This window comes from Aptenodytes patagonicus, chromosome 2 (assembly GCF_965638725.1).
Source record: "Aptenodytes patagonicus chromosome 2, bAptPat1.pri.cur, whole genome shotgun sequence".
NCBI lineage: Eukaryota > Metazoa > Chordata > Aves > Sphenisciformes > Spheniscidae > Aptenodytes > Aptenodytes patagonicus.
The window spans coordinates 9,932,070-9,953,489 of record NC_134950.1 but is presented as its reverse complement, the minus strand read 5'-3'; the positions used below and the strand labels follow the sequence as shown (position 1 = coordinate 9,953,489).

The 21,420-nt window shown below is 37.0% G+C and overlaps 1 protein-coding gene across 3 annotated transcripts in view; it reads right to left on the bottom strand.

The window, feature by feature from the left end:
• The window catches only part of ASAP1 (ArfGAP with SH3 domain, ankyrin repeat and PH domain 1), a 145,982-nt gene that overhangs the window by 33,054 nt on the left and 91,508 nt on the right, over positions 1-21,420 (bottom strand). For all 3 annotated transcript variants that reach the window (XM_076329089.1, XM_076329090.1, XM_076329091.1), the window contains exons 11-19: positions 18,220-18,320; positions 17,727-17,796; positions 15,220-15,307; positions 14,059-14,107; positions 8,412-8,575; positions 6,704-6,837; positions 5,506-5,597; positions 4,528-4,714; positions 1,919-2,004 (exon numbers count right to left, since the gene is read on the bottom strand). In XM_076329089.1, the coding sequence (XP_076185204.1) occupies positions 1,919-2,004; positions 4,528-4,714; positions 5,506-5,597; positions 6,704-6,837; positions 8,412-8,575; positions 14,059-14,107; positions 15,220-15,307; positions 17,727-17,796; positions 18,220-18,320 (971 nt within the window). The remainder of the gene's footprint in view (positions 1-1,918; positions 2,005-4,527; positions 4,715-5,505; positions 5,598-6,703; positions 6,838-8,411; positions 8,576-14,058; positions 14,108-15,219; positions 15,308-17,726; positions 17,797-18,219; positions 18,321-21,420) is intronic.

Genomic DNA, 21,420 nt, shown 5'->3' with positions numbered 1-21,420 from the left:
TTAAGAATAGTTCCAAGCATACTGGAAATTCCTGAGCTGTGGTTGAAAAGGACTGAGCACCTGCAGATGTTCATTCAAAAAAAAAAAGTGGAACTCAAAGATTCAAACCTAATCCTTTGTAAGGTCACGCCAGTTGTTTTCCACCTGCCACTTTACTAAAATTTCTTTTTCAAACATGCTAAATTAGCCCAATGAAAAAAATCTGAAAAATCATTTTGATACAGTTAGAATAGGTTGATAAGTCCCATGCATTCAAGGAACTATGAAGAGGGTGGCTGTGAGGATGCACAAGAGAGTCATAAGAAGGAGTATAAGGATACACACTGAGTTAGGGAAAGACAAGCTGTGCAAAGGGGTTCACAGGGCTTTTTAAAACTGTACTTCCTTCAGTTCGCCATTTCTAAAACAAGGTTTCTCAAAAAAGTTACTGACATATTGGGATCAATTTAGCACATTTATAAAAATGAAAAGAAAAGCTCAGAAGACAACAGCTTTTCTTCCACTCAATGTTACCCATATTAAACAATAAGTGCAGAGCCCATACGGTTGTAAAAATGCTCTTAAGTTTGAGATTGAGACAAAAACACAGACAGCCAACAGAAACAGTTAAAAGATGATAGTTGTCTGAAGAAACGATGAAACTTCATAACTAAACAAAATCATTTTGAATAATCATCCAAAAAAACAAATCCTTTAATAATGCTCAAAATAATAATTTGGACTTCTAAAACATTTTTCAAGCTATGATCTCAAAGAGCTTGCAAATATTAGGAGCTTTTTTTTTTTTTTTTTTTTACTTTATTAACACTCCTACAATAGTCAGCACTCCATTTAACATGAGGGAGTAGTGGCAGAATAAAGTTTAAGTGCAGGTTACGCAGCTAGTCCACATAGCCCAAGAGATGGTGTCAGGAACATGGATTCCAAGTCTGTGTTGTTACCAGAAGACCAAACTTCCTCTCTAACACTCTGTGTATACAACACTACATAAACTACTAAGCGAGGGGAAGGAAGAGAAATAAGTATTTGCTGACTGCATCACAATACCAGGTATGACTTGCTGTGCTGAGGGAAAAACAAAAATTAAAAAAAAAAAATCCTCAAGCCTTCCCCCAGCCAGCTCAAGCAAGTTGTGAGGAGTCTTCTGTGTTTCCCCAACCTTCCTCTCTCATCATTCTGCAAAAACCACCATCTGACACGGCAAGCGACTACTGCTTCTTTCACTTAATAGCATACTATAGAAGTGGACTGCAACTGATCTCATTTAATCATTACCTACATTGTGAAATATATAAAAAATGTTGTACCATTACACAATTTGATTTTTTTTTTTTAAGAAAATGTTTTCATTAAGGTTTTTCACTTCTATGAACACATCTCTTGACAACAAATAGCTCAGCCAATAAACCAGATGTTGAAAATTACTAGTTAAGAATATTATGCTCTCAATAGCTTTAATACAGTTTATTAACTATTAGAACACCTTTTTCAAAGTCAATCTAGCTTCTATTCATAGTTTTCTGAGAAAGATCCTTGTTTTCTACTCTTACAATTTCTTTGCACGTGTCTTGTATTTGGAACGTTGACTTGTCATCCCTCCTTTACCCAAAATATTCGTTTGCATTGTTTCATACTGTCACGCGTTCTAAATCAACGCTCTCTTTTGCTCTACATAGTTTTTCTTTTCATCCTATTTTTATATAACTGCTTTCCAAGTTTTTAAGCTACACTTCTTTCCCTCTCTCTGCTCATTAGGAGCAGAAAGGTCAACTCAAAGGTATTAAATTATGCTCTTTTGAAACGTATCTTAGCAGAACGATCATAAGTGATAAACAAACACTGTCCAAAGCACTGCAAGGATAGCTTTGAACATCTACATTTTTCATGCACAATTTAATGAAAAATGAGCAATCCATACCAGTTTTGTACAAGGAAGTCAACCAGATGGAGAGAGGTTTGGTCAGCAGTCCGGACTGCTAAATGAAGTGCTGTTTCACCTGGCTCCTAAACACATGTAAGTAGAAGTTAGATTTTTGCGTCTTATTTCTGAAAAGCTTATATCATCAGATATATGTCACTCACTCTTTTACAACAAGTCTTTCAACAGAAAAATATTATTAGGAAATTATGACGAAAGCAGTTATTGCCCTTCTGATCTCTAGAAGACACCATGCACTTCAAAGGAAACGGCATCACACTTTCCGAGATCATAGCTTTCTCAAAACCAGTCTTCCCTTTTTCCCAGCTGGATGGAACAATCCCGAGGAGCCTTTAACCATTTTAGCTACTAGTAACTAAAAGGGATCCTGTCAAGGAATACTGAGCGAGTTTACAGTACTTGTTGCTTTATGACACCTTGGTGAGCACCAAGCACAGCCACAGCACTATTTCCTACAAAACCAGGAAAAAAAAATCCACAGAAATCATAGTCCTACATGTATTAAATCTCTTGCAGTATCACAGAATGGTTGAAGTTGGAAGGGACCTGTGGAAGTCATCTGGTCCAACCTCCCTGCCCAAGCAGAGCCACCTAGAGCCAGTTGCCCAGGACCATGTCCAGACGGCTTTTTGAGTATCTCCAAGGATGGAGACTCCACAACCTCCCTGGTCAACCTGCGCCAGTGTTTGGTCACCCACACAATAAAAAAAAAAAAAAAACCACACCAAAACACGGCAGTTTCCTGATGTTCAGAGGGAACCTCCTGTGTTTCAGTCTGTGCCCATTGGCTCTGGTCCTGTCACTGGGCACCACTGAAAAGAGCCTGGCTCTGTCTTCTTTGCACCCTCCCTTCAGGTTTTCATATACACTGACAAGATCCCCCTGTGCCTTCTCTTCTCCGGGTTGAACAGTTCCAGATCTCTCAGCCTTCCCTCATACATCAGGTGCTCCAGACTCTTAAATATCTTTGCAGCCCTTCGTCACACTCTCTCCAGTATGTCCACGTCTCTCTTGTACTGGGGAGCCCAGAACTACACACAGTACTCCAGGTGTGGCCTCACCAGTGCTGAGTAGAGGGGAAGGATCACTTCCTTGACCTCCTGGCAATACTTTGTCTAGTGCAGCCTGGGATACCATTGGCCTTCTTTGCCACAAGGGCACACTGCTGGCTCACGTTCAACTTGGTGTCCACCAGGACCCCCAGGTCTTTTTCTGCAAAGCTGCTTTCCAGCTGGGTGGTTCCCAGCATATACTGGTGCATGGGGTTGTTCCTCCCCAGATATAGGATTTCTCCTTGTTGAACTTAAACTGCATCATACTTTATTTTTATATATATAACATATGCATTAATGCATTTAAATTAAACTGAATTAAACAGCATTTATATTTTCAAAGTTGCATGAGAAATTAACCTAAAGCCAGATTTCATTAACAACTATTGATCATAAAGGGCATTTAAAAAAAAGTATATTACAGTACATATATTTAGAATTAAAGTCACAACTTTTTAAAGAAGCATGACTTTATTAAACATCAGAGAATTTACAGTGGAGAATGTTGCTATAAAAGTGTCCTAACTGCAAACTACATTTCAATTGGTGTTCATTCTAGGTATCACTGACTGCAATAGCTGAGAAATGCTAAGGAGCTAATTCTGTGGTAACTGTTATGGATGACAAATATAGAAAGTTTACCTTGTAGTTAGAGAATTTGTAACGTGTTTCCATGATAAGCACTCTGTGATATCTCAAGTGCTGAGACTATATTGAACTTATTCCCTCCACTCGATACAGACAAGCACTCTGTCCCTTGCCAAGTTAGCTATTTTCACAGAACTTGTTGAAAACATTCTCTGAGATCTCTCCGAGTTGGGTTCAAAAGTAATGGGAGAAAAATATTGCCGACCGAGTGGTTACACAGCATCAATTATCTATAAAAACACATTATGTTGCTCTTGAGCAACATTTCTACATGGATGCTTGAGGTCAACCGGGACCGATTTTTCAAAAAAACTGTTACTGACTTCAGAAGGAAGATCAAGTATTCAGAACTTTATTTAAAAAACAAAACAAAAAACTCTCTTCCTGGTTGAAAGAATTTGGTACTTCTGTAAATGTTTCATCAGAAGCTGTGAAGGCATCAGATTTACTCTTTCTTCATACAGAGTAAACAGAGACTCGTATACAGCCAAGAACGTGTTCCTTCAGCAACTACTTTAAAAACAGATATGATACTGTCTGTGGTATCAGGTGACCCTGGGTTATCAAGCCAAGCCCTCTCTCTTTGGGCCTTTTCCTAAAAGGAATATACTGCAGAACAGGTGCTTTTCAACATACTATAGTTGCACCTAGAACAGTGTATGATATTACTATTGCATTTCACACTCCTTTAGACCAATTGATGACAACAGATACAGTCTTTTTTTCCCTCCCCACAATGATGCCACATTAAGGAATGGGAGAAAAACCCCACCATTTTCATCTGCTATTTCTCTTGTTTTAGCATCTAAGGTAGCAGCCCTGGGTCCTGGACATTTTACAAATACACGTTATTTAAAATACTCTGCTTTGTTTACCTGATAAGCTTACCTGTCCAGGCTCTAACAGTGGCTCCATTAGCTCTACCCCCTCTGCATAGACTTGAATTAGTGCAAGTAAATCCCTGGATTTGACAGCCTCAAGTAATTCATTCAGTTTAGCTGCTGCAGATGCACAAGTCTTCCTAGAGAACTTATGATCTACATATTTAGCAGTGATAAATTCTTTACGTGCAGTCCTGTGGGGTGTGAAAATAGAGCTTGGTTTAGAAATTTTTAGAAAAATGGGTCAATGATTTAAATTTAAAATCACGTTGCCTAACTCAGGAGCTAAGAAGGGAAGAGGAAAACTATCAGATAAAGACTGTGTTGTTATTATAATGCACGTCTTCCTTGCAAACAAGCCCAAAATAAGGTACATATTCAATTTTATCCTGCGTTCTTGTTATATACGAAAATTACTCTGACTCTGGGGACTAAGACCAAAGAAAAAAGAAAGCCTGAAGTGTGATTTCTCATGGAAACATATCTACATGTTAAAAACAGGATAAGCATGAAAGACATGCTAAAAACAGGATAAAAGAAAAAATACTAAGTCAGCTAGAAAACAGCATAATAGGTTAAAAGGTCTTCTGAGGCAAAACCACATCTGTTATGCTCTCTGTGCAACTCCTATGCCAGGGAAAGGGAGAAAAAGCTTGTCACCATCTCAAGACAGTACCTGAAGCTAGCGTCATTTAGTCCAACTGTGTTTATCACTTGAGGGTATACTACAAAACTCAAAAGTCAAGATTCAAAATAATGAATCTTGAAACCCAAACTTAAAGTTTTCTAAACTGAGAAACTGAGGTAGCTAAAATGTGACTACATGACAATAGACTGAACTTCTAAGAAACTCCACAGTTGGAGTAAAAAGCCACAGTCTTCCGCCATCCTAGCCCTCCTCTGGCTTGGTTACTGTTTAAAACGTATTACATCACATATATTCCACAGTAAACAATGTTAAACAACTTAGAGATTCAAAACTTACATATCACTTGATGGACTGGGTTTAGGCGAAGGACTAGGTAAATTCCCTTCCATAATATCATTAAAACTAGTATTTCCTACATTCTTGGCCAGCTGCAATAAGAAAAAAAAAAATATATATATATATATATGAGGGCGGGGGGTTTGGGGTCTAACAGCAACCTACAAACTGGACTATTAATGTGCATTTTCCACACTATTAGTAAAAGATGGAACACAGGATTGCAAAATTAAAGCACGATGATTACATTTAAATATAAAGCAATTAAAAACTATTCTGAAGTGTGAATCCTATCCTCTCAGAACTTGTACAATAGGCTTCACAGTCACAGCTAATTATTTGTATTTCAAGACAATCTGCCTCCAATATAAAAACTGAATGAGAACTAGCAGCATTAACACTGAAACAGTGCTAGTACACTGATTAGGAAGTTTCTTTTGGAAAGAAGCTCAGACCTACTGGAAAGTCATGCTTAGTACAATTTGATTTACATGAATAGTAACTTTGCAAACAACTCAAGATTTCAAAAAGAATACTAGTGCTCATGTTAAACCTACACACAAGCCCAGAATTGCCTTCTATCTTCTCTCAATTTTCCCATACAAAATTTCTGTAACAAGTGTCTTCTCACAGGCCAAACACAGTTGGGGAGATAAACCTACTGTAACTGGGGGGGGGTTTTGTTTGTATTTTTTTCTATCCCCCCCCCCCCCCCTTTTTTTTTTAGTAGTCTCACATCAAATTCCTTTCATAACTTCAATGCTACAGCGTTTCTTCCATCGAATTAAAAGATTCATCCAACATTTTTCTGTCAAAATTAGCAATGGTCATTCTCACTTGTCAAGTTAAATGAGCTTTCTTTTTTTTTTTTAATCACATGAGATTTTAGACTGTCCTGATTTATGGTCAGGATCAGCTAATAACAGGCAACATTCTGATGGCACTAATCACAACAGATATCAATATTCATTCTGCAAAACCTCAGGAAATGAACATGAGAAGTGACAAGTTGTCAAAAGCATCAATAATACATAATAGTAAAAACCCTCCCATGAGATACATACAAAAATATGAAGACGACATTCTGCAAAACCCATACCTTGAAAAAAAATTAACTGTAAATTATGCACCTGAATGTTTCCTATATACAGGTCAACATTTGCCTAAAAAAAAAAAAACAAACCCAAAAAAAACTTACCAAGAGTTCAGACGTTCCTAATTTGTCTAATTCCAAAGACTGGATTCGAGAAATATGGACACCCATTTCTCTGTGTATTCCAGAACACTCAATGCAGGTTAAAATGCCCAAATTAGTTGATAGCCATGTTGGATCTGTAGAATTGAAAAACAAAATATTTAGTCAAAGTCCAAGAAAAGGTTTTTAATGGTGGTAAGAAATCCCAATGTATTCCGATTCCTCATTTAATGTTTTAACAAATGGAAATAAACTAAGAATATTCCATACTTTTCTCCAAACTGCAGTGCAAATTTAACCACAAATTGCTACCAACGGAATTAAGTTTTTCAGATTTAAGGACAGTCCCAAAGGCACTGAATTTAGACTTATAAATCCATACTGAATAACCGTATTTGAATACATTTAGGATTTGTTTCTTGTAGAAAGAAGGTAACGCTTTTGTTTCCTGTTTTTAAAAGGAACAGATCTCCTAAATTCCACTGTTGGCAACCTCTGAAGTTTTAATCTTTAATTCTTAAACTTTAAATAGTCTTTCTTTATAAAAGATTAACCATTGCATTTTCCAATATGTAAAAAACAGTAATATGTTGTAGAAAATTTAAGGAACACTGGCTAGTCCAGGAAAAAAAAAAAAAAAAAAATTGCTGTCATGGAGGCGATCTGCATGTAATATTTGAATAGATCTTACACTATGAACGCTACATAAGAAACAAGACCAGTTTTTAAGGAACAGAAAAAGCTCCAGACATATTTTATATACATACATGTCTTCAAATTAATCTATTCCTCAATCTTAAATAGTAACTGATAAAGCATCAAGTCAAGAGCTTCAAAGCAGCAAGCTGGGGTGCAGGAGTGAAGCTTAAAACTTCACTATAAATTAAAAGATGAATGAGAACTGCAATTCGAAGTTTCTCTAGCTTTACATGCTGAAATAATTGAGTGAACCAATCTCAGGATTTGACATAATTATATTCCACTTTGTATTTTTATCTAGGTATTTCTTATTTGGATCAGTTCTGCGTCAATAAGCATCTTCAAGATACATACTATCCACTCAGTTCCAAATGAGTATCACCTTCTTGAAGTGTCTCTTTAGATGTGGCAGCTATTACAGCTGCCAACTACCACATCGATTCAGTAGTTCTATGACAAGCTGACTCTTCTCAAGCTCTAAGCGACATACAACTGACCTGTAACTCTGTACTTCTGAAGATATAATCTGATAGGATTCCAACTCTGGGTCTCATTCTTTGCACAAGACTACTTATTCTTCCTCTGAATATTTTTGATACTGCAATTCCAGTAGTCTCATGCCAAGTTAAAACTTCAGAGTAAGATCCTGGCCAGGTCAATTTTTCCACAATCATTGTCTAAGCATTACTCACTTCTACTTAGTAGCATGCACAGGATCAGTGATGCCAAGCAACTTCCATTCAAGTGCAACAAGCATCTAGAGACAGTGCAACAAGAACAGTTCAAACTCCAGAGGGGCTTGAACTGCTGGAAGTAAGCACAGACAACACACAAAAATATTTTAGTGAATTAAACGGAACTAAAGTATGAAAGTCATATTTGTTCTTTTAAAAACAGGTTGAAGACTGATCAACACATCACTTAGAAAATTAGTTTGCACTTTACAAACACTTCTTTAAAGAAAGTACTTCGCTTCCAACAAGAAGTTGATGACATTAACAAATTGAGATACCTGGTGAGCCACAATCACAACAGACTTCATTTCCGGGTAATCTCTGTATGTCATCAATAATGGCTTTTGTCAGATCCTCTAAACTGTTTTCCCCTGTGCTCTGCTCTCCACGGAATGCCATATTTAATGCTTCTTCTTTGCTGTTAGTCAATACTGATATCCATCTAGCACAAGATAAAGACCTTAATGAAGATCTGCATTTGCAAATACAAGTTAATCTATAAACTGTAGAAAGCTTGTCAGGAACAAAATATTAGTGGGAATATAGGGAAGGACTGTATTGTGGGAGAGACTGACTGGGGAAAAAGTCAGAAATGGAAAGGAAAGAATTGAGAAAACGTAAGAAAGAATGAGAAAAGACAAAGAGAAAGAGTCTTCATTCTAATGTCCCTTTGGTGAACAATTTTAAAGTCAAAGCAGTATAGTTCTCGGGTTCCTCAAATAAGCAGAAGCTGTGAAAGAGAAAGGGTGCAATTAAGATCCTGTAAATTTAACTGCTTTAAAAGTAGGTGCCTAAGATCTTCCTGAAGCCTATCCCATTATTAAAGGAGAAAATTATAACCACTACTTTCTCCAGTGTGCATCTCTCTCTTCACAGAGGAGACAGCAAGCACATTTTTGAATGTGTTGATGTCCAGCTGCCTTTCACAATGCAGGTCTCAGCACACTAATCAGAATGTAATTTCCAAATTAATGAAAATTGCCATGGCAACAAATGGGGTAAGGAAGAGAAGATGACAGGAGAGTAACGATATCGATAGCCAACATAAAATTTTAAGAGCAACTGCTGACTGCAACAAATCAAGACTCTTCAATGATATTTCAGGCAGTAGTTCCACACACCCCCAACCACTCTGCGAGTTTTTGTTTACACAATAATGTTTTAATTAAAAAAAAACAAACAAAAAAACTCTCAGTGGCTGTTGCCCTACAGGTGGAAGTAAAGAGGGGCAGTGGTTATACTAAGGACAAGCACATTGCAGATGCAGTGTTCTCTAATTTAGAAAAAGAGCAAGTTAAAAAAAACCCTCCCAGGTATAGTGATTTTAGATGTTTTTACATCTACTGCAAATACACCTTTTTTACACAGAAATATTTTAACTTGGCAGTGCCCTCAATCCATTTGCTGTTCACAATATCACAATTATCTGCAATCATCAATCTTCTGAAATGTGCTAAAATGGCTATGGTCATCTAAACAAACTAATAGAACTTCAGATTGAAATTCCTAATTTCTCACTGAAATAATAATGCAAAGATAAACTTTAAAGTATTTCAGAAGGAAAACTATGTATATAATCTCACAATACAGATTCAGGGTCTGAACTGGTATATAGGCACTGTATATTATATACTTCATATACATATGTTTTTTAAATTTTTATGGGCAGAGACTAATCTGAGAACTTGTATTTAAAAGAAAACGCTTTTAAAAATTATTGAAAAGTCAACCTTAAAAATAAAAGAGACATTGAAAGATTTGAAAACAACTTTGCTCCATAGTTTACATGCTGAAAACAAGTATATTTACATGAATCTCTCTCTCTCTAGCTATATGATACAATGTAAGAACCAACACTAGATGGCATTCTTCTGCAATTTTTCTGATGAAATCCAATGTTACAAAAAAAGTAAGAGGCGGCAGTGTCTCGCTTCTGACATTATAGTAATGTTGTGTTAAACACAGAGTAAAATAATCATTAAACTCAGACAGACAACATTTATTCTCACATTTGCTGACAATTTCTTTCAGGGTTACAATTTGATTAGTTTGTTAAAAATGCAGAATTTGAATAAAACTCAACTATGCAGTAACAATTAAAAAAATTATTAGATGCAATTAAAATAAACATGACATGACTGAGCCAGCTGTTAGTTTGATACAGATTTCCATATTAAGAGTTTCTAAACTGTAAGAGCAGTAACTTATTTTGGTTGCGTTTCCTCAGCTAGAAGGAACCCACTGTCCAAGGCTGCAAGTCATCGGTGTCACCTGCGAGACAGAGCACGAGGCACCGCAGTGTCAGCTCTTCCCAGACATCAGCAGCAAGGCCCATTTGGCACAGGCACAGTAGCAGACACGTTCTTAATGACTAATGCCATTTATACAAGAAGTCCCCAGTTGGTCACCAGGCCTTCCTGGCAAGGCTGTACGCTCAAAAATAAACAAGTCTAATCAGTAAATATGGTATATTAAGTCAGTGTCAACAGTTTATAAAAACTGTCTTATGACTGCTGTTCTTCCCCTTTTTTCTTATCTGCACTAGTCTTCTCTTTCTTCCTTTACTTTTTTTTTTTAAATATATTTGATTTATGTCACCAGCCTCAAGCTAACAGTCAAAGAGCTTCTGGTAATACTTTGTAGCGTTCTTTCAAATAATTTAAAAATTACTCAAGTCTCACAGAATTGCTTTGCCTTCTATCTAATACAATAAGACAGGTTGTTCAATATTCTACTACACCTCTTTTTCTGGGTCCCAGTAGTTTCTTGTGGTCCTTTAAGGCATTTTATTTGCTGGAGATTCCCACCTTTGAAGAAAGTCATGAGGCTAAACAAAAATCTGGCATCGTGGGTGCCTTCTGGATCCAATGAAGGCAACAGAAGGATTCATTAATCTCAGATGGACCAGACTCTCAGATTCCTCAGTATTTCTAAGCCAATAAAAGCCCTCCCAGAATAACGAGGCTAACAGTTTTTTCAGTTTGCAATAAAAATTTATCTCTGTCTCTTCTGACAATCCCTATTGCAACATTGTTGTTCCCAGGTAAATGCATAAACAGAACACTAGCATAGTAATTTTCAGACTTTCAGAAACAACTTTTTTGTATGGAACAAGCAACAGATAGTATCAAGACCTTCCAACTCAGTCCTCCCAAAGTAGAAAATGTCTGAAGACCGCTGCTAAACACTAGACTGAAGTCAGATGCGTGTTTCTTCACAGCTAAATTTCTGAATATAGTTCTGTGTATAATCCAGGCTTTTCCTACAGAAATGGATATACTCTTGACCTTCAAAAAGAGAGTAGAAGAGAACTAAAAGGTCATGTCCAGAGTATGTTTGGCCCTATCCACAATTATCAAAAAGTAGAAAACATTATTATTGTGTATGTTAAAAAAATTAAATCTGGTTAGAGATCCAAGGTAACAGACACATAAATATACACACGCACTTCTCCCCCTGCACACACTGTACTTTATCCACTAGAAAACTAATAATCCACTGAGAAATTTGAAGGACAGTCAAGCAGTAATTAAAGGTCAGACAGCTGGCTGGATAAGAATCAAGAAATGCACTGGACTAAGGTAAATGTTTGAGGGGAAGCAGTAACAGACCTATGACAGAATGTAGGCTTCAGTGATTTGTGTTTGAAACCGTCTGCTTTATTATTATTTTTATTTTTAAGTAGTTTGAGGAGCTATTTATGGAAGCAGTTTAAGATGATCACTAGGACTACATATGCAAGGTTAGTTAAACTAAGAGTATAAAGAAATGCCTCTTGCTTTTTTCTCTATTTAGATGTGAGGCTGGAAGGAAAGTGATTTGAAAATATATTTATATTTATTCCTCAATTGGTGCACAAGGATAAAAAGACAGAACAGAGGCAGGACTAAAACTGGGTGGACAAAACGCAACAAGATGGAGAAGAAAGGGATGAGAGGGGCACACATATACAAGTGAAGTGGAAATTGGAACAAAAGGATGACAACTCTAATCGAGGAGCTGCATCACATAGTTCCTGCAGAATGCTCTTAAATTAACAAGGCTGGAAGTCCAAGGGTGCTGTTCGCATGACACCTTAGATAATGAAGCTATTTAGGACCTACTAGTGGCTGCACAAGAAAAATAGAACATTTGGTTATATTGTAGTTTTTCATCAACACATTAACAGTCATTCTGGTTCATGAACTTCAATTAACTAAAGATATTGCACAATTTTCCTAAAGAAAAAAGAAAGTAAGTTTCCATGTGCATCTCAAAGTGCATACCATTACTTGGGTCACTTAAGTAATTTTCTGAAACAGAACACTTGTCTAAGTAGCATTACAGTACCTTTTTGTTGGTGGATTACAGTGCCAATACAGGCAAAATACACTTAGTGTCTATTAGTTTGTCTGCATGTATTCCAACACTTGGATGTAACTAATGTCTCTTTAGCTAAATGAAACTTTTTAAACTTGCAGCAACATAAAAATATTCCAGTACAAGTCATTTTCTCAGCCACTGGACTTTAAAGTGATAAATCAGACTTTAGCAATGAACAAATGGGAACTGTAGTTCTAATGGGAAACAAAACCAGCCTGGAATTCCAAAACAGTCCAACGGGCAGCCAGCTAACTAAATTTATTGACCTGACAATCAGATGTATTAATTTACTAATGTATTTTCTCCCTACCTTGCTCACGCATTAAGACCAAAAAAAAACCCAAACAACCAGACAAAAACACTTCACTTTTTAAACCAACAAATATAGTAAAAACTAATTTATGGCAGAGACACAAGAACTTCTGACTCATCAGGTGCATTACTGATCAGAAGTAACAGTATTTTCTTTTTGACTAAGAACCTTACTGGAATAATTAAGTTCCAGAATGAATGCAGTAAGCACGACTAGCAAGTCAGCTTTGCACTCCAAGAGCCAACATAAAGCTGTGGAAGACTGGAAGGAAATAGCTGCATGACAAAGAACTCTCCAGCCCTCCCATTTCATTCATGCGTCCCAACGTTGAACTGTCAATGCCATTGCCTCCCAACACTACCGAACAAGTGAAATACCCTACAAACATTCCCTGTACCTTTACAATACACATGGTGCAACACAGTCTTCCATTAGAATACGGACATGCAACAAAAGAGCACAACAGTCCTGAAGAATGAGGTAGCCTGGAAGGCTCAGGCTTACTGCCCTCTTCACTAGTAACTTTATTCCTAGCCTTGCCAGGTGATGAGCATTAGATTGCAATGTTCTGCACAACACATTTTCGATGACACTGAGAGCAATATTCAGGAGGAAAAAAAGTGGTACATGGTTCTCGGGACAAGAAGCTCTGACGTAGCAGGAAGAAAGATTGTTTTAAAGGAAATAATCTGGTTGGAAACATGCATTAATGAAGCAAGTTACTGGATTGTGAAGTACACAATCTCAGAGATATGTTTTGCTGTTTATTTCTAGGCCTACAGTAGAAAAGATGCATTACCTGTAAATATTTTCTACGTGTTATCTTTTATCTATTTATTATTTTTAATTTAAAGGAAAAGGTAGGATCAGGAGGAAGAGAAGTAACTGCAAAAGAGGGTTGACACAGAAGATTTAAGAACAATTAGGAATATTTCATTTGAACCCTAATAACCTGATCTACTATATCATGCCAAGCAACTGCACGCAAACCATATGCTGGCAGGGTACACAATCTAAATGGGTTTTTGGTTGGTTGGGTTGGGGTTTTGTTTTGTTTTGAATGTTACAAGGTTTTCAAAGAGCCCTGTAGCGTGACACAAAATAGTTTACATTTAGAGATTCACAACAGCAGAAAAAACAGACAGTAGGCACTACTTCTGCATTAACTGAGAAAACTATTTCCACTGTTACGTGTGATTTTATACACCTCTATTGGCAAAATAAACTTAAAAAAAAGTAAACATTCTTACGCTACGTATTCCTGTTCATCTTCTGCTTGAAAGTGGTATGTTCTGTTATCTGAAATAAATACATACATCTTTTCAGTTGGCACGTGATAAATTTTAAAATATCAACATATTTGTTACTAAAAACTATTTGGCAACTAAAGCTTTTAAGAGCAACTGCCCTTAACCAGCAACATTAATACTTTATTCATAGCTATGGAAAACAATTCTAAAAAAAAAAAAAAACAAACAGAGAAAGATGAAATTGTGAATTTTGATTTACACCAAACGTATGTATTTCAGAAGTCTTATGTTTAGAAATATTAAAGAAAAATAAGCATATGAAGCAAATTTTTCCCTTCTGAAGTCATAGATAGCAGAAAAGGGCAAAATGAATTTGTTCCTATTATATACTTTTCCCTCCGTGTGGATTAAGAAACTTCTTTTTACTAACCAAAGGATTAAATATGAACTGGGTATTCTCTCTCACATACAAGAGTTTCACAGACTGTCCTTGTAAATATAGAATGTTGGAACCGTTTGTTGTTTAATACTATATATGTAAAGACTGAAAACAGTAATTTGACTCATCAACTTCAAAAGTGTTTTTAAAAAAATCAGACTGGATACAAATACCTGCTATAGGAGACAAAAATGGAAGGAAGGGAAATCACAGAAGCTATAATGCTGAGAAGACAAGTCACTACCAATTTTAAACAAACAGAAGCATATTTTAAGAGGAAGATAAGAGAACAAGAGAAATTGGGTTCTCCTTGCCTTCCTCAATGCCCCAAATAGCACTCAAAAAGCAGAACAGACAATGAAGGAAAAACAAAATGAGGGCGAAGGTGTTTTCCATTTCCTGGTGGATATAGCTTATGCATGTTTCACTAAGCTGTTTAACATCTCTCTGAACTCAGGAGAACAGCACATACACTGCATTTCATGGCTTGTCACAAATGAACAGTATTCATGTCACACACCACACACACAAAAGGTTCTACATTCATTTGTCCATTCAACTCATCTTCAAAACTAGAGGAATCTGAACACTCATGAGGCACTGCATGTATCTGGATATAGATCTGAATTTTGAACTGTAGCCTCATTTTTACCCAAAGTATCTTGTAATGACATTTTTAGAAATCCCACATAATGCAAGATGGTACTAAAGTTGCTACATACGTGATATTAGATCAAAAGATTTCTTATCTTCAGCATTTGGCTTCACCTGGCAGGTCAGTAAATTCAGTTTAGCTGGTTGCCTGTTGGACTAAAAAGAAAATTTATTTTACTTTAAAAATGTCTTGATTTAGGATTATTTTTCCTTTCTGGGGAGTGGGCATGTGTGATATTAATTTAAGTGTGGACATGCATACATGTACACCCTCAAAACGCTTGAGACCAGCATGACTTTGACTCGGTCTGTCAGAATGGACAGATTACTAAACCTAAACAAAATTAAAATCTTCATGGCAACCCTTCCTGACCATTTGAAAGGGATTAAAGGAATAAACTTAATTTAGAATATGCTAACACTGAAGGTTTTTCTTTTATTTCATAAACGATGGTAAAGCTATTACGCAATTTTTCATTACAGTATGCCCATATTCCTATTTTCCTCCCATTTTAAATAAATCAAAGATATAATCCTAAAAATTTAAAAGGAGGGTGGGAAGCTGGAGATCTGGAGTTTCAGAACTTAGAATAAATACATATACTAGTATTCTCTGCTATAATTAGGTTACTTAAGACACGATAACTAAATATGTCTTTATTTTGGGTTTATAAAGGTTTATCAGAAAATATAGAGATATTGAATTAAAGTTAATATAGCTGGCAGATATAAACTGAACTTAAGATGTCATTTATCAGTAAATACTTCTGAACTGAGTTTTGGAAGTTGCTCACATTAGAAGTTATAAATTAAATATAAAAGTAATGCAAAACCAACAAACAAACAAAAAAATTCTGGAAACACATGCCCCAAGTTGTCAAATGTTTGTCTGAACAAGCTCATCAACATAGTATTTTTAACACTTAAGGAGCAACAGTTCCTTGAAGGAGCAAATATGTGATTGGAGTCTCAGTTTTCAAAGTTTAGTGTCAAACAGACTGTCATGATATGAACTTTCCATCACTGAAAACAAGAAAATTACTTTCTTCTTGGCACTGCAACAGAAAAGAGCAAATGGACTGCTTTTACACAGCTACGTACAAGAAAAGGAAAACTACAGTCGATAGTGCAATTCAAAGAATTCTAAATTGGCAAATCTTGAGCTTGGCAATACAGATTTTTTTTAAAAAAATGGTGATAATTGAGCCATTGCTAACAAATTGTAAGTAATTTGACTAAGTGACTCCTCAAAGGATGTGAGGATATCTTCCTAGCCATTAAAAAGAACCAACCTCCAGTACAAAATGTAATAACTTCCCTTTAACCTGCTGAAGGTAGGTGGTTAACTTTAGACACTGACACTCATGGCCATCAGTGGAATTTGGGAGGAAGGGGAAGAAAGGGTGATGAAATGGGACCATCTCCTTTAACAGGAGTAACAGGAGTTACTCTTGTTTCCGACAAGTTTGTGTCATGCTGCTGCGAGACAGTTTTAGGACTGCCTCCGCCATTATAATGTTGTTGCTTCCTCCTGATTTAACATTCCTAGGAAGATACTTCAGATATACGGCCAATTCCCAGAAATCACTATGATAAAAACTTTCCAAAATTTCACACTTTTGGTTGAAAGCACTCAAAGCATTATACATTCACTCATCTGTCAGACTCTATCAATAACATCTAATATCAAACACTTCCCAAGTTTCCAAATGATGTGCTTCACAGATATACCATGACAATGCTTATGAGCAAAACCAGCTGAAATATTCATTGAAAAGTCTGTTCAATATATTTGCCATTTTCTTATCAAACTATTGATAAATACATTTAAGTATTAAATCAACTGTCACAAGCTATACCAGTGGGGAAAAAAATGAAGGAAAATTTTAGATGGCTAAAGAAGAGTTCACTTACTTCATACAGTCCACAGGAAGTTTTGAAATTAATTTCAAGCCAGCCTTTATTCTAATTTTTCTCACTCTGATTAATTGAACAATTTTGAACTTTTTACAAAATGAACGTGTAGACATTAAAGTGTTTTAAATAGTTAACATCCTATGTAGGAATAAAGCATCTGTAATACAGACATCTATGTATGAGCTAGTTATTAGTCTTCCCATACAGTCAACAGCCAGAATTGAGTTTGTAACAAGATATCTGACCAAATCTACCCAGACTCCTTTGACCACATTGACCAGCTCTCCAGTAGCTAAGAGAGGAGTCTACAAGATCTTGCTCTGATGCAGACAGCTACACTGTAGACACTTCATTTTGTTCAGATGAATCACATTCCGTATCTCAAAGGTATAGTAAGAACAGGTGTACTGCTCCGTTTAACTTGAAGCACTGTTCCTACTAGGGGTCGGCAGCAGACAACCAGGAAAAATTTTAACAGAGCAATACGTATAGCAATACCGCCATAAATGAGTCTCCAGCTTCTGATAACCCACAGAACTTCAACACTCGGAAGCAGAAGTGGCATCTTTTTTGTAATAGCAGATGAACACCAACAGATTCACTGGGAAAGGATAATGTTAATTTATTATTTTAATAAAAAGGTATAAAAATAACTTACCGTTGCATGTGATATTGTAAGAATTCCATTTTTAACAGTGCACTTTCTTCTCTGCCATACTTTCCTTAACCTGCATAAAAACATCAACAACAACAAATTCAGTAACCAGACATGATCTCAAAACATATGTTAATCCCATTAACATTTTGAGAAGATTAGCCTTGAGAAACAAACAGATGCAGTCAAAATTACTAAATGCCTCATCAGAAGTAACTTGAAGATTTATGACAGGTCTTAATCACCTATTAGAGACTTATAAAGACAACAGCTTTCTTTTTAATATGACTTTTTTTTTTATGATTGCTTGCCATGCTTTTTATATTTACTACGTTCATTTCAGATGTGTGTTCAGATTTAACTGTGAAATTCTTGAGTACTTGAGGCACATGCATTAGGGGAACATGCCGTAAGCACCCACAGTACAACACAATAAAAATCAGTGCAGGAACACAGTAATAGTTCTCACTATGTATTATGCGCTCCAAGAACATACCCATCACTCTTCTTTAGAAGATAACCTTTCTTCTCACTGCCATATTCCTTATTCCCCTGAAGCTGATGCATACTATATCCTCCTTGCCTGCTCTGTGAATCCTAAAAAATGGGAAAACACCGTTAACGTTTCCTGACGTGCACAGTAAGTTTTCCTAACTTTTAAGCCTATTTTACTTTATTTCTCTTCTCTACCACAACTTCACAAATTAATAAAAATTAAAAAAAAAAAAGCGACAACTAATGTATGTTTTACATCTATAGGAGAGATTGCTTTTACATCACGTGATCTTGAACTAACTGCATGTTCAAGATTCAATTACTTCATTAGGTGTTTGAAGTATAGTATGGATGCAAATATGCATCTCAAAATAATGGCTTTTTAAAATATAGAAATTTAACATTGCGTAATCTTACAATCAAAGAGTAAAAGGCTAAGATAAAATTTCAAAAAGAAAGCAACAGAATACAGCATGCATATATACGGAAACACACATATATAAACAAACAGAACCAAATGCTAACAATCACTTTTTTTTTTAATCCAATTAAAAATATGTATACAATTCATGAGTTTTAGTGAATGAAGTCAACTGAAATAACTTTCGGTCTGACCTAGTGAAACAATTAAGTGAAATGGATTAACTTTTTATAAGCATATCAGAAAAAAAAAAAATCCCCAAAAGTTCATTAAAACATTGACTTACTCTCCTAGACTTCGATCACGAAAGGCAAAAGCAATAGAGAAAAGAGAAAGCAGATAATTGAAAACAGGAATTATTATTTTATTTAAAAAACATGTTCCTTGAATATAAATTTTACAGCCCCCATATCTAGTAAAACAATTTTTCCCCTTTTTAACAACACTACTAGAAAGAAGGCAAGAATTACTTTGTTTAGGCACACTGGTGCTTTTTTTCATCAAGTAACAAAACATCGTAACAAAATTCTGTGCAGCCTTGCATGTATGACATTGGCTTCATAAAAGCAATTAAGATGACTACAGGATCAAATTTTACTAAATGTCTTCAAGACTTCATTACATTTAAATTGGCTAAAATGATAGCTAAATTGTATCCTCCACCAAACTGGAGTTAATTCTGAATTTCCATTGAAAAAGATCAGGCCCAAAGTTAACTTCTAATTTTTGCAAATCTATATCAAAAGGTATAATTAAGGACACGTTGATACGGTTTTAAATGTAGCTGTGAAACAATTATCTGCAAAATTCCACAAAAACCCAAAAGAATGGGAAGTTCAATTACTCCCTTGGCAATAACCTCTTCTCTTTTAAAGCACAGTTACTTACAATCACCACAACCAATATATATTGAAGATTATTCCCTCCTGTTTTATTCAGGATCCTTACAACTGTTTTTCATTTTGTATCAAATTTGTCATAGGAGTTTAGAGAGAAGTGTTTTGGTAAAGCTGGCAGTTGTGGCTGGAAGCAGCATGAAGGCTGCTATGTAAAATGTGCTGTCAGCAGTAAGTGTTTACACCATCACAGTAAGCAGCTAATTTGTTATAAGTAAATTTCAAACCCCCATTGGAATTAGGGTCCTATTGGTATTAGCATAGGAAAGAACGTAGTGAGATCTAATTCCTGTTCCAAAGAGCATATCAGATGGAGATTTGGGGAAATAAGTCAAAATGTAAAGAAATAGTTAACAAAACATGATTCTGAAGACTAGCTACATTCAACATAAAGCTGTTAAGTTACATTTGTACCAATAATTAATATACAAAAATAGGGAATAGAAGCCTGTATTAAAGGCCTGGTTACCTTTAAAATTTAAGCTTCTTAACATATAAGCATTTTTGAACATATAAAACAGATGCTTTACACAATTAAAATTCACAGAATCATAGAATCATTAAGGTTGGAAAAGACCTCTAAGATCATCGAGTCCAACCATCAACTCAACACCACCATGCCCACTAAACCATGTCCCTAAGCGCAGCATCTACTCGTCTTTTAAATACCTCCAGGGATGGGGACTCCACCACTTCCCTGGGCAGCCTCTTCCAATGTTTAACCACTCTGTCAGTAAAGACATTTTTCCTCACGTCCAATCTAAACCTCCCCTGGCGCAACTTGAGGCCATTTCCTCTCATCCTATCGCTTGTTACTTGGGAGAAGAGACCAACACCCACCTCGCTACAACCTCCTTTCAGGGAGTTGTAGAGAGCGATGAGGTCTCCCCTCAGCCTCCTTTTCTCCAGGCTAAACAGTCCCAGTTCCCTCAGCCGCTCCTCAGAAGACTTGTTCTCCAGACCCCTCACCAGCCTCGTTGCCCTTCTCTGGACATGCTCCAGCACCTCAACGTCCTTCTTGTAGTGAGGGGCCCAAAACTGAACACAGTATTCAAGGTGCGGCCTCACCAGGGCCGAGTACAGGGGCACAATCACTTCCCTACTCCTGCTGGCCACACTAGTTCTGATACAGGCCAGGATGCCATTGGCCTTCTTGGCCGCCTGGGCACACCGCCGGCTCATGTTCAGCCGGCTGTCGACCAGCACCCCCAGGTCCTTTTCTGACAGGCAGCTTTCCAGCCACTCTTCCCCAAGCCTGTAGCGCTGCACGGGGTTGTTGTGGCTGAAGTGCAGGACCCGGCACTTGGCCTTGTTGAACCTCATACAGTTGGCCTGGGCCCATCCATCCAGCCTGTCCAGGTCCCTCTGCAGAGCCTTCCTACCCTCGAGCAGATCAACACTCCCGCCCAACTTGGTGTCCTCTGCAAACTTCCTGAGGGTGCACTCTATCAATGATCTGGATGAGGGGATTAAGATATTGAACAAGACCGGCCCCAAAACTGAGCCCTGGGGAACACCGCTCGTGACCGGCCACCAACTGGATTGAACTCCATTCACCACAACTCTCTGGGCCCGGCCGTCCAGCCAGTTTTTGACCCAGCGAAGAGTACACCTGTCTAAGCCGTGAGCCGCCAGCTTCTCGAGGAGAATGCTGTGGGAGACAGTGTCAAAGGCCTTACTGAAGTCCAGGTAGACCACATCCACAGCCTTTCCCTCATCCACTAGGCGCGTCACCTGGTCATAGAAGGAGATCGGGTTGGTCAAGCAGGACCTGCCTTTCATGAATCCGTGCTGGCTGGGCCTGATCCCCTGGTTGTCCCGCACATGCCTTGTGAGCGCCCTCAAGATGAACCGCTCCATAATCGTCCCCGGCACCGAGGTCAGG